Here is a 16,777-nt window from a genome sequence, read left to right as displayed (position 1 = left end):
AGGAGGAGGAGGGGGTGAATGAGAGGAGGAGGAGGAGGGTGAATGAGAGGAGGAGGAGGAGGGTGAATGAGAGGAGGAGGAGGAGGGTGAATGAGAGGAGGAGGAGGAGGGAATGAGAGGAGGAGGAGGGGAACACTCAGAGAGGAGGAGGAGGGTGAATGAGGAGGAGGAGGGTGAATGAGAGGAGGAGGAGTGGAATGAGAGGAGGAGAAGGTGAACACTGAGAGGAGGAGGGTGAATGAGAGGAGGAGGGTGAATGAGAGGAGGAGGAGGAGGGTGAATGAGAGGAGGAGGAGGAGGGGGAAATGAGAGGAGGAGGAGGGGGTGAAGGAGGAGGAGGAGGAGGGAGAAGGGTGAATGAGAGGAGGAGGAGAAGGGTGAATGAGAGGAGGAGGAGAAGGGTGAATGAGAGGAGGAGGAGAAGGGTGAATGAGAGGAGGAGGAGAAGGGTGAATGAGAGGAGGAGGAGAAGGGTGAATGAGAGGAGGAGGAGAAGGGTGAATGAGAGGAGGAGGAGGAGGGTGAATGAGAGGAGGAGGAGGAGGAGGGAGAAGGGTGAATGAGAGGAGGAGGAGGAGGAGGAGAAGGGTGAATGAGAGGAGAAGGAGGAGAAAGGTGAATGAGGAGGAGGAGGAGAAGGGTGAATGAGAGGAGGAGGAGAAGGGTGAATGAGATGAGGAGGAGAAGGGTGAATGAGAGGAGGAGGAGAAGGGTGAATGAGATGAGGAGGAGAAGGGTGAATGAGAGGAGGAGGAGAAGGGTGAATGAGAGGAGGAGGAGAAGGGTGAATGAGAGGAGGAGGAGAAACACTCAGTGAATGAGAGGAGGAGGAGAAGGGTGAATGAGAGGAGGAGGAGGAGGGGTGAATGAGAGGAGGAGGAGGAGGGTGAATGAGAGGAGGAGGAGGAGGAGGGTGAATGAGAGGAGGAGGAGGGAGGGTGAATGAGAGGAGGAGGAGGAGAAGGGTGAATGAGAGGAGGAGGAGGAGGAGGAGGAGGAGAAGGGTGAATGAGAGGAGGAGGGTGAATGAGAGGAGGAGGGTGAATGAGAGGAGGAGGAGGAGGAGAAGGGTGAATGAGAGGAGGAGGAGGAGGAGGAGAAGGGTGAATGAGAGGAGGAGGAGGAGGAGAAGGGTGAATGAGAGGAGAAGGAGGAGAAAGGTGAATGAGAGGAGGAGGAGGAGGAGAAGGGTGAATGAGAGGAGGAGGAGAAGGGTGGATGAGAGACAGAGGAATAATGTAAAGGTTAGAGAGTTGAATGAAAAATCCAGATGCTTGAGTTTAGTATGCGTAAGCATTTTTGTAAGAGTTGCTAAATTCATTTGTGAGGCCTTTACTAGGGCTGTTTCTATACATTGTGTCATATTGAAGTGCCATAGTGTGTATACATTTGTTGTTGAGTGTATCACTGGTGGGTGAACTCTACTGTGGATGATTAGTATCGATCTGGACCCCCTACCTCGCCACACACATAGTGTTGTCAAAGACAGCTGTTGACAAACTCCAGAGGTGGCTGTGGAGGCTAGTGGGAGTCAGGGTGCCTGTTTCTGACAGCTCTCCAATACTGACTGGTGTTGTACTCTACAGTTCACACCTGCCTGTCTGCCAGTCTGTAGCTGACTGGCTCTCAGTTCATATAATTACAATTCATTTCAATTGATGTCTGTCTGTTTAGCTTTTTTCTCTTCTTTTTCAATACTCTACAACTCCCTCCCTCCCTCCCTCCCTCATCCTTCATACCCCTTCCCTCTCTCTCTCCCTCCAGCTCACCCTCCAGCTCTCCCGCTCTTATCTCCTTTTCTCCTTCTTTCTGATATATCAGTTCTTGAGTGAGATGTTCTTTGAAATGAGAAAAGAGACACACAATGGGGTGAGTGCTCTCAAAATGGCATGTTATCTAATATCAGATAATGTAATAATAATCTTATCATAATGCTCTTTGCTATAATCACCCTTATTATCATCGCCATGGTGACAACCAGCATTACAGCCAATCCCCTGGAGGCTCCGGAGATTTTCTGTCTCTTTTCTTTTGTTGTTTTTCCCTTCTTTTCTCTACTTCTCTTTCTTTCACCATCTCTCTCTCCCTCCTGGTGATTTCAGTAATAAACACCTCTTTTCATGTTCCCTCCTCTCTCTGTTTTCTCCTTCTCCTGCGTCCCTCTTTTTACTGTCTGTTCTTTTTCAACCTGTCCTCTCTCTCTCTTTTTCCAGTCTCGCTCGTCCACTCTGTTTTTCCCTCCGTTGCTGCATCTCTCTTCCCTCGTCATCTTTCCTACGGTCTCTCTTGCTGCTTCTCTCTCATCGCTATCTCATTTATCTGTCATTTATCTTTCATACCTCTCTCTATCATCCCGTGGCTGTTCTCAGTTCTCTCTCTCCCTTTCCTCTGTTCTCTTTTTCCCTACCTCTCTCTCTCCCCTGTTCTCTCTGTTTCTCTGTCTCTCTGAATCACTCCTGCTGAGTCCATTATCTGTGTTTAATCAAAGGTTAGGGTCGCTGTTTCCTCCCTCCCTCCCTCACACACACACACACACACCACTGGGTGTGGCAGACTCTGTTCCTACCACCACCCACTGTGCACCACTTGTTCATTTGCATAACTGATGTGAAATGCCCCTGTGCTTCTCAGTATGGGATCTCACCCCCCCAACCCCCCACAATACACACACATACAACCGAACATTCACACCTACATGAGAGCAATCCCATCGATATAAACACACACACACACACACACTTATTTGGGACACAAACAGTCCCATTTGGGCCCAACAGGGGTGAGGCAGTGACAGAGGGGTTTGACAAAGGCCAACCATATGTCTGCCTGCTTTATGGAGCAGCAGAGCTGAGGCCCTGGGAGGTCAATAATGCAGCCCAGAAACAGGCCTTCATCTGGACTCTAAACACGCTGGGGTGGGGCCTCCCCATGGGTTACTACCACTAACACACCACCACACACTGCCTGGAGAGAGTGGGCGGGCAGACACACACATGTATAAAGTCAGAACATCTGCTGTCTCAGCCACTGCCTGTCACCAAGGGAGTACCCCAAGGCTCGATCCTAGGCCCCATGCTCTTCTCAATTTACATCAACAACATAACTCAGGCAGTAGGAAGCTCTCACATCCATTTATATGCAGATCATACAGTCTTATACTCATCTGGCACCTCCCCGGATTTTGTGTTAAACGCTCTACAACAAAGCTTTCTTAGTGTCCAACAAGCTTTCTCTACCTCTGAGGGTTTAGAGCTTGAGGTAGTTACCTTATACAAGTACTTGGGAGTATGGCTAGACGGTACACTGTCCTTCTCTCAGAACATATCAAAGCTGCAGGCTAAAGTTAATCTAGACTTGGTTTCCTCTATCGTAATCGCTCCTCTTTCACCCCAGCTGCCAAACTAACCCTGATTCAGATGACCATCCTTCCCATGCTAGATTATGGAGACGTAATTTATAGATTGGCAGGTAAGGGTGCTCTCGGGCGGCTAGATGTTCTTTACCATTCGGCCATCAGATTTGCCACCAATGCTCCTTATAGGACACATCACTGCACTCTATACTCCTCTGTAAACTGGTCATCTCTGTATACCTGTTGCAAGACCCCCTGGTTAATGCTTATTTAAAAAACCCTCTTAGGTATTTACTGCAGCCCTCATCCTCCACATATAACACCCGTTCGGCCAGTCACATTCTGTTAAAGGTCCACAAAGCACACACACATCCCTGGGTGAAGAGATGACTCCGGGATGCTGGCCTTCTAGGCAGAGTTGCAAAGAAAAAGCCATATCTCAGACTGGCCAATAAAAATAAAAGATGGGCAAAAAGAATGCAGACACTGGACAGAGGACCTCTGCCTAGAAGGCCAGCATCCCGGAGTCGCCTCTTCACTGTTGACGTTGAGACTGGTGTGGGTACTATTTAATGAAGCTGCCAGTTGAGGACTTGTGAGGCGTCTGTTTCTCAAACTAGGCACTCTAATGTATTTGTCCTCTTGCTCAGTTGTGCACTGGGGCCTCACACTCATCTTTATATTCTGGTTAGAGCCTGTTTGCGCTGTTCTGTGACGGGAGTAGTACACAGTGTTGTACGATATCTTCCATTTCATGGCAATTTCTCGCATGGAATAGCCTTCATTTCTCAGAACAAGAATAGACTGATGAGTTTCAGAAGAAAGTTTTTTGTTTATGGCCATTTTGAGCCTGTAATCAAACCCACAAATGCTAATCTCCAGATACTCAACTAGTCTAAAGAAGGCCAGTTTTCAGCTGTGCTAACATAATTGCAAAAGGGTTTTGTAATGATCAATTAGCCTTTTAAAATGATAAACTTGGATTAGCTAACACAACGTGCCATTGGAACACAGGAGTGATGGTTTCTGATAATGGGCCTATGTAGATATTCCATTAAAAATCAGCCGCTTCCAGCTACCATAGTCATTCACAACATTAACAATGTCTACAATGTCAGATTTCCAAGATGGCGTAGCAGTTGCAGACGTGTTTTGTTCGTCCTCTCGTGTACTTTTGTATTTTTCGTCTTTTTTGTGTATATTTCAATTTATTTTCAATCTCGTCTCCATTTTAGTTCAATTATACTTTCAGGTAACCTGCCTCACCCACTGTGATACGGAACCGCTATTATTTTACATTTTTAGACCTTATAGCAAGAACCACCTAGCCATCAGAAGCTAAATAGTTACAAGCTATTTAGTCATTGTTAGCCACTGCTAGCGGCCTTTACCTTCTGCACAGATACCAGCCCCTTTTTTTTGCCTGGATAATGCTCGCCAGCCTACCAGTAACAGACTGTCTCTCCACTACAACACCGGATTCCTGCCGTAATCCCTGGACCATTACTCCTGATCTTCACAGCTAGGATAGCACCCACCGAGTTACCCAGTACCGAAGCTATCCCTGAGGCCCACCTCCCGACCTACTCAGTTCTTCACCCGGACTCAACCCAAACACGGCTAGAACACACTACTCCACCGGATCCTTGCCGTAAGCTCTGGACCTTGGCACCGGATCACCGCTGCTACCCGAGTGGCTATAGTGGCCAATGCCCCTGCCCCGAAGCTAGCACCAGTTAGCCGTGAGCCAGGCCCATCTCCCGGCTAGAAAACTAAATTACTACAACTACAATACCTCTTTTGCCATCTGGCTTGGATCCTTAGTAGACACGGCGCACCGCCACACCACAACGACTGAATACTCCATCCGCTGTGGCTTCAACCGGCCTCCGTCGGACGTCGGAGCAGATGCTTCTACTAGCCCCGGGCTACTAACTTTAAACGCTGTGTCTCCCGCGTGCTAAATAAACAGATCACCGACCATTTCAAATCCCACCGTACCTTCTCCGCTGTGCAATCCGGTTTCCGAGCCGGTCACGGGTGCACCTCAGCCACGCTCAAGATACTAAATGATATCATAACCGCCATCGATAAAAGACAGTACTGTGCAGCCGTCTTCATCGACCTGGCTACGGCTTTCGACTGTCAATCACCGTATTCTTATCGGCAGACTCTATAGCCTTGGTTTTTCAAATGACTGCCTCGCCTGGTTCACCAATTACTTTGCAGACGGAGTTCAGTGTGTTAAATCGGAGGGCCTGTTGTCCGGACCACTGGCAGTCTCTATGGGGGTACCACAGGGTTCAATTCTCGGGCTGACTCTTTTCTCTGTATATATCAATGATGTCGCTCTTGCTGCGGGCGACTCCCTGATCCACCTCTACGCAGACGACACCATTCTGTATACTTCTGGCCCTTCCTTGGACATTGTGCTAACTAACCTCCAAACGAGCTTCAATGCGATACAACACTCCTTCCGTGGCCTCCAACTGCTCTTAAATGCTAGTAAAACCAAATGCATGCTTTTCAACCGTTCGCTGCCCGCACCCGCTCGCCCGACTAGCATTACTACCCTGGACGGTTCTGACCTAGAATATGTGGACAACTATAAGTACCTAGGTGTCTGGCTAGACTGTAAACATCTCCAATCCAAAATCAAATCAAGAATCGGCTTTCTATTTCGCAACAAAGCCTCCTTCACTGATGCCGCCAAACTTAACCTAGTAAAACTGACTATCCTACCGATCCTCGACTTCGGCGATGTCATCTACAAAATAGCTTCCAATACTCTACTCAGCAAACTGGATGCAGTCTATCACAGTGCCATCCATTTTGTTACCAAATCCCCTTAAAACACCCACCGCTGCGACCTGTATGCTCTAGTCGGCTGGCCCTCGCTGCATATTCGTCGCCAGACTTATCTCAGTTGACTGGTCACGATAACAACACCCACCCGTAGCACACGTTCCAGCAGGTATATCTCACTCATCATCCCCAAAGCCAACACCTCGTTTGGCCACCTTTCCTTCCAGTTCTCTGCTGCCAGTGACTGGAACGAATTGCAAAAATCGCTGAAGTTGTAGACTTTTATTTCCCTCACCAACTTTAAACATCAACTATCTGAGCAGCTAACTGATCACTGCAGCTGTACATAGTCCATCTGTAAATAGCCCACCCAATCTACCTACCTCATCCCCATACTGTTTTTATTTTATTTACTTTTCTGCTCTTTTGCACACCAGTATCTCTACTTGCACATCATCATCTGCTCATTTATCACTCCAGTGTTAATCTGCTAAATTGTAATTATTCGCTCCTATGGCCTATTTATTGCCTACCTCCTCATGCCTTTTACACACACTGTATATAGACTTTCTTTTTTCTACTGTGTCATTGGCTTGTTTATTGTTTACTCCATGTGTAACTCTGTGTTGTTGTCTGTGTCACACTGCTTTGCTTTATCTTAGCCAAGTCGCAGTTGCAAATGAGAACTTGTTCTCAACTAGCCTACCTGGTTAAATAAAGGTGAAATAAAAATAAATAAATCATTTCTGATCAATTTGATGTTATTTTAATGGGCAAAAAAATGTGCTTTTCTTTCAAAAAGTGACCTCAATCTTTTGAACGGTAGTGTATAACTATTTTGTATTATTATTTTTAAACCCCTGTCCCAGCAGGAAGCCTTTTGCCTTTTAGTGGTCTGTCATTGTAAATAAGAATTTGTTCTTAACTGACTTGCCTAGTTAAATAATGGTTAAATAAATAAAATAAATAAAGTAAAATATACACTCACTCATAGATACACACAAAGTCTGTTCTCACAGTGGGCACTCACTGAGTTTCTGTGCCTGCTGAGAGGCAAAAGGGTGTCAGTCAGTCTGTTCTCGCAGTGGGCACTCACTGAGCTTCTCTACCTGCTGAGAGGCAAAATGGTGTCAGTCAGTCTGTTCTCGCAGTGGGCACTCACTGAGCTTCTCTACCTGCTGAGAGGCAAAATGGTGTCAGTCAGTCTGTTCTCGCAGTGGGCACTCACTGAGCTTCTCTACCTGCTGAGAGGCAAATTGGTGTCAGTCAGTCTGTTCTCACAGTGGGCACTCACTGAGCTTCTCTACGTGCTGAGAGGCAAAATGGTGTCAGTCAGTCTGTTCTCGCAGTGGGCACTCACTGAGCTTCTCTACCTGCTGAGAGGCAAAATGGTGTCAGTCAGTCTGTTCTCACAGTGGGCACTCACTGAGCTTCTCTACCTGCTGAGAGGCAAAATGGTGTCAGTCAGTCTGTTCTCACAGTGGGCACTCACTGAGCTTCTACCTGCTGAGAGGCAAAAGGGTGTCAGTCAGTCTGTTCTCGCAGTGGGCACTCACTGAGCTTCTCTACCTGCTGAGAGGCAAAAGGGTGTCAGTCAGTCTGTTCTCGCAGTGGGCACTCACTGAGTTTCTGTACCTGCTGAGAGGCAAAAGGGTGTCAGTCAGTCTGTTCTCACAGTGGGCACTCACTGAGTTTCTGTACCTGCTGAGAGGCAAAAGGGTGTCAGTCAGTCTGTTCTCGCAGTGGGCACTCACTGAGCTTCTCTACCTGCTGAGAGGCAAAAGGGTGTCAGTCAGTCTGTTCTCGCAGTGGGCACTCACTGAGCTTCTCTACCTGCTGAGAGGCAAAATGGTGTCAGTCAGTCTGTTCTCACAGTGGGCACTCACTGAGCTTCTCTACCTGCTGAGAGGCAAAATGGTGTCAGTCAGTCTGTTCTCACAGTGGGCACTCACTGAGCTTCTCTACCTGCTGAGAGGCAAAAGGGTGTCAGTCAGTCTGTTCTCGCAGTGGGCACTCACTGAGTTTCTGTACCTGCTGAGAGGCAAAAGGGTGTCAGTCAGTCTGTTCTCACAGTGGGCACTCACTGAGCTTCTTTACCTGCTGAGAGGCAAAATGGTGTCAGACAGAGAAAGAAACAAAAACACACATCTACTGTGTTCCAGAACAGTACGTGTTCCCCTCCTGTGTCCCCCTCCTGTCATTCAGACAGTCCAGATGTATGTGGAGCTCTGGCCTCTGTGTGTCGTAGTCAGAGGGAGAAGAAAAACTATACACACTTTTTACAAGACCTTTGTGTGGGTCTCATCTTTCTGTCACCCTCAATTAATTTCTCTAATTGTTTGCAAACCCTGTGCCGTCTCATCTCTTTCCCCACTTCATCCCGACCCTCTCCCCCCACCCACCCTCCCTCTCCCCCCACCCACCCTCCCTCCTTCTCCCCTCCCACCCACCCACCCACCCACCCACCCACCCACCCTCCCTCCTTCTCCCACCCACCCTCCTTCTCCCCCCCCCACCCACCCACCCTCCTTCTCCCCCTCCCACCCACCCACCCACCCACCCACCTTCCTTCTCCCCTCCCACCCACCCACCCTCCTTCTCCCCCTCCCACCCTCCCTCTCCCACCCACCCACCCTCCCTCCTTCTCCCCTCCCACCCACCCACCCACCCTCCCTCCTTCTCCCACCCACCCTCCTTCTCCCCCCACCCACCCACCCTCCTTCTCCCCTCCCACCCACCCACCCACCCACCTTCCTTCTCCCCCTCCCACCCACCCACCCTCCTTCTCCCCCTCCCACCCACCCACCCACCTTCCTTCTCCCCTCCCACCCACCCACCCACCTTCCTTCTCCCCTCCCACCCACCCACCCTCCTTCTCCCCCTCCCACCCACCCACCCTCCTTCTCCCCCTCCCACCCACCCACCCTCCTTCCTTCTCCCCCTCCCACCCACCCACCCTCCTTCCTTCTCCCCCTCCCACCCACCCACCCTCCTTCTCCCCCTCCCACCCACCCACCCTCCCTCCCTCCTTCTCCCCCTCCCCCACCCTCATTATCCCCCATCCTACTTCTCCCCACCCACCCTCACTCCCTCTTTCTCCCCCACCCTCCCTCTGGCAGTGTGTGGAAGGCCCATGTTGCTGGGTTCTATTGACAAGACCCAGACAACTGCATCCAATCCCATTAACCAGATGAGCTGGTGTCCAATGAGGCTGAAACAGTAATGACAACACCAGTGTCTCTTTACAACCTCTCCTCCTCTCCCTCTTATTCCCACCTTCCTCTCGGCTCATCCATCTGTCACTATCACTCACGCTCGTCTCAAGGGGAAGAGTGTGTGTGTTTAGACTGTGGGTAGGAGCTGTAGGACCATTATTACAGAGGGTAATATCTGCAAGTATTCTGGAGGGACAATATATTTTATCTTAACAATGAGCATTACAATCCAGTCTTCTAGTGTTTTTTTATTCCCATCCCATGATGATTCAGGGCTATTGTTTTATCATTAGAATACATTTAACTAAAGCCTTTTCATTTCTGTCTAATCTCCCAGGTCTCCTAAAGCTACCTACCACAGCACACAACAACTCCATATGGGATTAGATTTTCACACACATCTACAACAAATGAATAAAACAGGTGTTTTATTCAACAGAGTAAACATACTCAAACACAAAACCAAGCGAAGCTGCAACAACTACAACACATTGATCTGTACTGATTATTAGAGGTATAAAGGAACAGACATGGTCTCAGTCATCCTCTTCCTCCTTTCTCTCTTTCTCTTGCACTCCCTCTCTTCAATTAATTTCACTTCAGAAGCGCTCTGTTGGCGAGACACTTGGACTGCTTTGATTTAATATGCAGTGCACGCATCAAAAATAAAAACAGAAAACAACGTGGAACGGAGTCTCGCAGTTGGAGACAGGACCACTTGTCCTGAGGGCAGAATGGATATGTTCACTCTGTGGGACCCCTCAACTCATTAAGCACAACTTTACATTACTGTGAAGGGAAAATAATGTTTGAATACATGAATGAAATATATTTTTTTACTTCTACTCGTCTGAGTCACTCTTGGACCCTTCCTTTATGCCCTCCTTTCTCTTCATTTTCTATCCATCACTCCTCTCTTCCCTCTGCCCATACTCTGTCTCTCTCCTCTAACCTGCTTGTATCTCCTTTCTCTTCATTTTCTATCCATCACTCCTCTCTTCCCCCCGCCCATACTATGTCTCTCTCCTCTAACCTGCTTGTATCTCCTTTCTCTTCATTTTCTATCCATCACTCCTCTCTTCCCCCTGCCCATACTCTGTCTCTCTCCTCTAACCTGCTTGTATCTCCTTTCTCTTCATTTTCTATCCATCACTCCTCTCTTCCCCCGCCCATACTCTGTCTCTCTCCTCTAACCTGCTTGTATCTCCTTTCTCTTCATTTTCTATCCATCACTCCTCTCTTCCCCCGCCCATACTATGTCTCTCTCCTCTAACCTGCTTGTATCTCCTTTCTCTTCATTTTCTATCCATCACTCCTCTCTTCCCCCCGCCCATACTATGTCTCTCTCCTCTAACCTGCTTGTATCTCCTTTGCTGTACTCCCCCTCTCTCTTTGCCCACCTTTTCTGTCTTTACCCTTCTCCTATATTTTTTGCATTCATCTTTTTCCAGAAGTTTCCACATTGAATCTTTGAAGGGGCACTCCTTAATTATACAATAAATCCTTGTTAAAAACGAATAAATTCATCGTTCCCCCCTCTCTCGATCTCTCTTGCCAGGGTTCTCCATAACTACATGCTGTGGAGGATTGTAGCAGCTCTCAGTGAACACCTGTCCACGGCGTTCCGGAGCACCATCCATGAGTTTTCCCGGGAGATTGACGGTACGGAGCGTCAACTGGAGCTGGGGAGGCTGTGTTTCACCCAGGCCAACAAACACTTCGGCATGGCCCTGGGAGCACTCTTCGTCCAGCAGCACTTCTCTCCTCACAGCAGGGCCAAGGTGGGGCAGCTCCTATCTCTGTCTCTCACTCTCTCCTCACAGCAGGGCCAAGGTGGGGCAGCTTCTATCTCTGTCTCTCACTCTCTCCTCACAGCAGGGCCAAGGTGGGGCAGCTTCTATCTCTGTCTCTCACTCTCTCCTCACAGCAGGGCCAAGGTGGGGCAGCTTCTATCTCTGTCTCTCACTCTCTCCTCACAGCAGGGCCAAGGTGGGGCAGCTTCTATCTCTGTCTCTCACGCTCTCCTCACAGCAGGGCCAAGGTGGGGCAGCTTCTATCTCTGTCTCTCATTCTCTCCTCACAGCAGGGCCAAGGTGGGGCAGCTTCTATCTCTGTCTCTCATTCTCTCCTCACAGCAGGGGTGTAAAGTACTTATTAAGTCGTTTTTGGGGTATCTGCACTTTTTACTTTTTCTATTTTAGACATTTTTTTACTTTTTCTTCACTACATTCTTAAGAAAATAATGTACTTTTTACTCTACATTTTCCAACATCCAAAAAGTAGTCATTACATTTTGAATGCTTAGCAGGACAGGAAAATGGTCTGATTCACACTTATCAGGAGAATCTCCCTTGTTATCCCTACTGCCGCTGATCTAGCAGACTCACTATACACAAATGCTTTGTTTGCAAATTATGAGTGTGTAACTAGCAATCTGTAAAAATAATAATTACATTTAAAAAATTGTGATGCCTGGTTTGCTTAATATAAGGAATTTGAAATGATTTATACTTTGGCTTTTATATTATATAATATAAAAGTAAAAAATAAGTATTTAGCAATTGCATGTACTTTTGATACTTAAGTACATTTCAAACCAAATTATTTTAGACTTTTACTCAAGTAGTATTTTACTGGGTGACTTTCACTTGAGTCATTTTCTATTAAGGTATCAACTTTCACTCAAGTTTTGATAAATGGGTACTTTTTCCACCACTGCCTCACAGCAGGGCCAAGGTGGGGCAGCTTCTGTCTGTCCCTCTTTCTTTGTTTCTTTTTGTAATGGTCTGGTGATTCTATATGAAGTAGAACTGAAAATGCCTCTATCTCCATCCCACCCTAAGCCTTCCATCATCACACCTTATCCCTCTCTATCCTAGTCTGCTTGTATTTAGTAGCTTGTTCATTCTAGGGGATGTGGTTTCCAATGGCATTCCTAACCCCTCTGACCCTTATCTTTATTTAAGCTCTTCATCATCTCTCACTCCTCCCTTCCTTTCTCCCCCCTCTTTCCCTCACTTGTGTTCAATGCCAACATAGCCTCAACCCCCAAACCCTAGCCATTGTATATAGGAATTTCCTTCATATTACAGCTAACCCATCCTTTCAGTTTCAGATCTATGAAAAGTCCCTGGGAATAGGAGGAAGGGTCCATCTGACTTTGGGCTTACCTGATACAGCTATCTTTTTGGCCCATTCCCAATAGAATCCTTAAAAACAACTGACCTACCTCTAACCCCTGTTCTCTTCCCTCAGGTACAGGAGCTGGTAGAGGACATAAAGCACTCACTGAACCTCCGGCTGCAAGAGCTGGACTGGATGGATGAGGTGACCAAGGAGGCAGCCAGGGCCAAGGTCAGGATACCACACTATCTCAAATAGGCCTACTGTAGTACAACGTAGGATGAAAGCAGGGGTTGTCTTATTCTGGATCAGTTTAATACTGGTTTATTAAATCCCTATCTCAGTATGTTGTCTGATACGTTCAGAATGTAAAGTCTTAATCCTTTTAGAGCACTTGCTGAAACAAAAGTGCTCCAGTGTAATCCCATTATAACAGTCTGCTTGATTAGCTGGTCGTGTGTGTGTGGTCTATATATGAAGGATATGTCTGAAGGATATGTCGGCTCAATATGTGCAAAGTCTCTTTCACTCTCTCTTCCCCTCTTTTCTCTGACCCTTTCCTCCCTTCCCTCTCTCAGCTGCAGCATATGATGGTGATGACAGGCTATCCAGACTTCCTACTCAAACCAGAGCTCATAGACCAGGAGTATGGGGTGAGACCACTTTTACTCACAGATGTACTCTCCCTCTTTCTCTCGCTCTCATTGACTCTCTCTCCATCTCTGTTATTTGTTCTCCAGTTTGATGTGGATGAAAATACCTATTTCAAAAACATCCTCAACAGTATTAATTTTAACATCAAGATGTCTGTCAAGAAGATCCACAAGCAGGTGGACAAGACCGCGTAAGTGATGCTTTCAACTGCTACAGATGTTCAGTCTCACAATAACACAACTACACACAGATTCAAAGTTCGATGCACCTCTTGACACAAAACCGTACATTTTATGACAAGAGTAACTGACGCGAAGAGTATACAAGTGATGTACCCACAAATTGAAGAAACCATAAGCTCGTCTTTTGTGTAACGGTTTAAAATGTGCTCCTAGGACAGAACTCAAAACTGAGCTTGTGTCCAAACAAGCTGAAGCCCTCCACCCAGTACTGCCAAATCATGACTTCCTCTATCACAAATATACTCCTTTCATCATTAATCTCTCCCTCTGCAGAGAAAACATGTCCTCATCCCTCCACCCGTCGCCCATCTCTCCGCTGTCTGTAGGGCCATCCGTCTTTCCCACCAGAACAAGGGCATCTCTGAATTTCAAAGTTATTAATTTGGGAAATGTCCTCAAATCAATGCGCCTGGATTTAAAGATTATGACGAAGGGAGTGTTTTCTTATGCAGACAGGAATGATCAATATTGGACTAATTATAGAATATTTTCACCTTAAAAAAAACTCAAAAGTTTTGAAACAAATTGCCTGTGACACTTAAGTGTCTTTGTGTCTCTTGTTGTTTGATGATGTATTAATCCTACATTCACTAAACATCTCTGATTGACTTTGTTTCCCTCTCAGGTGGCTCCTTCCCCCTCAGGCCCTCAATGCCTACCATCTCCCAAACAAGAACCAAATGGGTGAGTCAGTATGTGATCCCATAGCACATCAACGCTCTTAGTATATACAAGATAACACACTCCTTCTTCTTCTTTCTGGTCAATCCATGTGATGAGGCACCCACATGCCCTAACACACTTATTCTGCATTCACTTACACCAGCCCCCCACACACACTGTCATCTCCCCTCAGTCTTGGCCTCTAGTGGTGTCTGTATCTGCCTCGAGGATTTACCTCACAGAGAAATCAATGGTGAGTTACAGAGCAGGCAGCAGAGGACAGAGAGGGCCAGACAAACACAGCCATCAGCCACAAGAGCTAATGGTTACCCTACCTCTATCTACTCCTCTTATACTGCATCACTGCCTCCCTACCCCTCTTTATCTTCTGCTCTCACCTCTTTCTTTACTTGTAGTATTTCCCGCTGGAATCCTTCAGCCCACGCTGTACGACCCCGACTTTCCACAGTGAGTACAACTCTGAATATTTTAATCAACTGCTAATTAAGACACTGATTAGTTGTATCAAGTGAGTTAGTTAATGGCCTACTAGACTGGAACGAAAGCCTGCACCCGCTGTACTGTAGCACTCCAGGACAACCCTTCTACAGCATTACCAATGCTTTCCTCCTACATTACCCCTCGTATTCTACCTCCAAACCATTCCGCTTTCCGTTAATGGTCACAGTTATACTGCAACCCTCAACTCTCACAGCACGGTATTATTTATTCACATACTTATTCCATTAGAAGTGATCACCACCACTCCACATAAACGACCGCTGCATCCACCCATGCATACTGATGAATGGAATATGATATTAGATGTGTGTGCGTGGTCCCGTTCCCTGCAGTTATTACTACAGTATCCCTAACCTGCCATATAGACGGAGGCTAGCCCAGCGCTGCTATCAGGCCCCAGGTAATGAAGCCTCACTCAGCCAGTTATTTTATTCAGGTTTAGAGGGGAACTCTCAGCAGGGTATCGACATCCTGTCAGAAAGTCATTTTCAGACTTAGCCATGTGGATAGCCCCGAGCCTCTGGCCATCCCTGCATCGTATCAGTCTCCATCTGCATGGTCTGCCAGACTACACTAAACACTCCTCACCCACCCGGGTCAAGGAGAGGTGGCCAGGACTCTCACGCTCTTCAGTTATTAACAGTTAGATATGATGTCAACAGGTCAGATTATGATGTATGTAATACTCTACTGTCCCCTTCAGGACGGGGGTTAGAACTTCAGGCTGAACAGAAGTTTATCAGTTTGTGTTATACTGTGTTATTATAAATATACATTATGTTGATGTCCTCAAATGTTAAGTGATTAGTAACTCATCCCTCCCCTATCCCCCTCTAGATCTCTGAACTATGGAGGAATAGGAGCCATCATCGGTCATGAGCTGACACATGGATATGATGACTGGGGTGAGAGAACTTCCCCTCATCTTAAATGTGTCCTAGAAAAGCCTAAAATCCAATAGGGTATGAACAGTTGTAGCCTAACAGTAGTAAAACTGTAATGTGAGTATAATATCAGTTCTGAATAAGGGGTTCATGTCTTTGTCCACATTGGTCATCCTAACTTAAGCCTCTTACCCCCCCATCTAAGTGGGTTGTCACTATCAGGCCATGCTGCAAGGTACGGAAGTTCCACCTCCCCCTATCCCAACCAATGAAATCAGTCAATTACTTCAGACAGAGTAAAAGGCTATAGCCAACTGTACCTTGCAGCGTGGCCAAATAGTGACCCCCCATGCTAAGTGATGTAACCTTACTCTTAGGGGGACAGTATGATCGCCACGGCAACCTGAAGCAGTGGTGGACGGAGGAGTCATACAAGAAGTTTCAGAAGAAAGCAGAGTGCATCGTCAAACTCTACGACAACTTCACCGTCTATAACCAGAAAGTGGGTGCATAGCATAACTTGTTGTACTGCTTACTGGACACTCACACACACCTGTAATGGGAGTTGTAATGGTATCTTTCCCCTGTGTGTCTGCAGGTGAATGGTCGTCTGACTCTGGGGGAGAATATAGCAGACATGGGAGGCCTTAAACTGTCTTATTTTGTGAGTGAAATCTTCCAATAGACTGTGCTAACTGTCAATCATGACTGATTACTCTGTCAGGGATCTATTTAATCCGCATTACGGAAGTTCAGCTTTAACGCATCATTGACATTTAAAAGAAATGTTCCTGCTTTAGAGGAGAATGCATTCATGGTAAACACTGTATGTTGGCTCAATCGGAAATAATCTTTAAGTTTCTATCGCATTGAATAGAGCCCTCAGTCACTGTCTCTATGGACTAATGACAAGCTGTCTGTAAACCCAGAACTCAAATCTCGTCTCTCTCTCTCTACCTCTATCCATTTCTGTTTCACTCTCTCCAGGCATATCAGAAGTGGATCAGAGAACATGGTCCAGAAAGACCTCTCCCTGGACTCAAATACACACATGAACAATTACTCTTCATCGCCTTCGCACAGGTACAAACTATGTAGTGTTGTTTCGGCCTGAGAATCTTTTTGTTGTGGGAGTAAAGATGATATTTTTTACTGCAAACTGTCTCCTATTAGAACTGGTGTATGAAGAGACGGTCTCAGTCCATATACCTGCAGCTACTGACTGACAAGCACGCACCAGAGCATTACAGGTACATGCACTTCCTCACTTTTCTGATGTGCATCAGCCTATCACAGGCCGTACATAATATGAATCGC

General features: G+C 46.9%; 2 protein-coding genes across 2 annotated transcripts in view; both read left to right on the top strand.

Annotated features, from left to right (window-relative positions):
* Window positions 1-16,777, top strand: part of LOC112225629 (activin receptor type-2A) — a 679,452-nt gene that overhangs the window by 535,134 nt on the left and 127,541 nt on the right. The window lies entirely within an intron of this gene.
* Window positions 1-16,777, top strand: part of LOC112214314 (endothelin-converting enzyme-like 1) — a 36,580-nt gene that overhangs the window by 18,683 nt on the left and 1,120 nt on the right. The window contains exons 7-17 of the mRNA XM_042306661.1: window positions 10,931-11,153; window positions 12,628-12,726; window positions 13,074-13,148; window positions 13,236-13,339; window positions 14,017-14,075; window positions 14,471-14,522; window positions 15,414-15,481; window positions 15,838-15,962; window positions 16,059-16,124; window positions 16,448-16,543; window positions 16,634-16,710. Coding sequence (XP_042162595.1) covers window positions 10,931-11,153; window positions 12,628-12,726; window positions 13,074-13,148; window positions 13,236-13,339; window positions 14,017-14,075; window positions 14,471-14,522; window positions 15,414-15,481; window positions 15,838-15,962; window positions 16,059-16,124; window positions 16,448-16,543; window positions 16,634-16,710 — 1,044 coding nt within the window. The remainder of the gene's footprint in view (window positions 1-10,930; window positions 11,154-12,627; window positions 12,727-13,073; window positions 13,149-13,235; window positions 13,340-14,016; window positions 14,076-14,470; window positions 14,523-15,413; window positions 15,482-15,837; window positions 15,963-16,058; window positions 16,125-16,447; window positions 16,544-16,633; window positions 16,711-16,777) is intronic.

The sequence above is a fragment of the Oncorhynchus tshawytscha genome, linkage group LG26 (genome assembly GCF_018296145.1).
Source record: "Oncorhynchus tshawytscha isolate Ot180627B linkage group LG26, Otsh_v2.0, whole genome shotgun sequence".
Lineage (NCBI taxonomy): Eukaryota > Metazoa > Chordata > Actinopteri > Salmoniformes > Salmonidae > Oncorhynchus > Oncorhynchus tshawytscha.
This window is presented reverse-complemented; position numbering and strand designations above follow the sequence as displayed.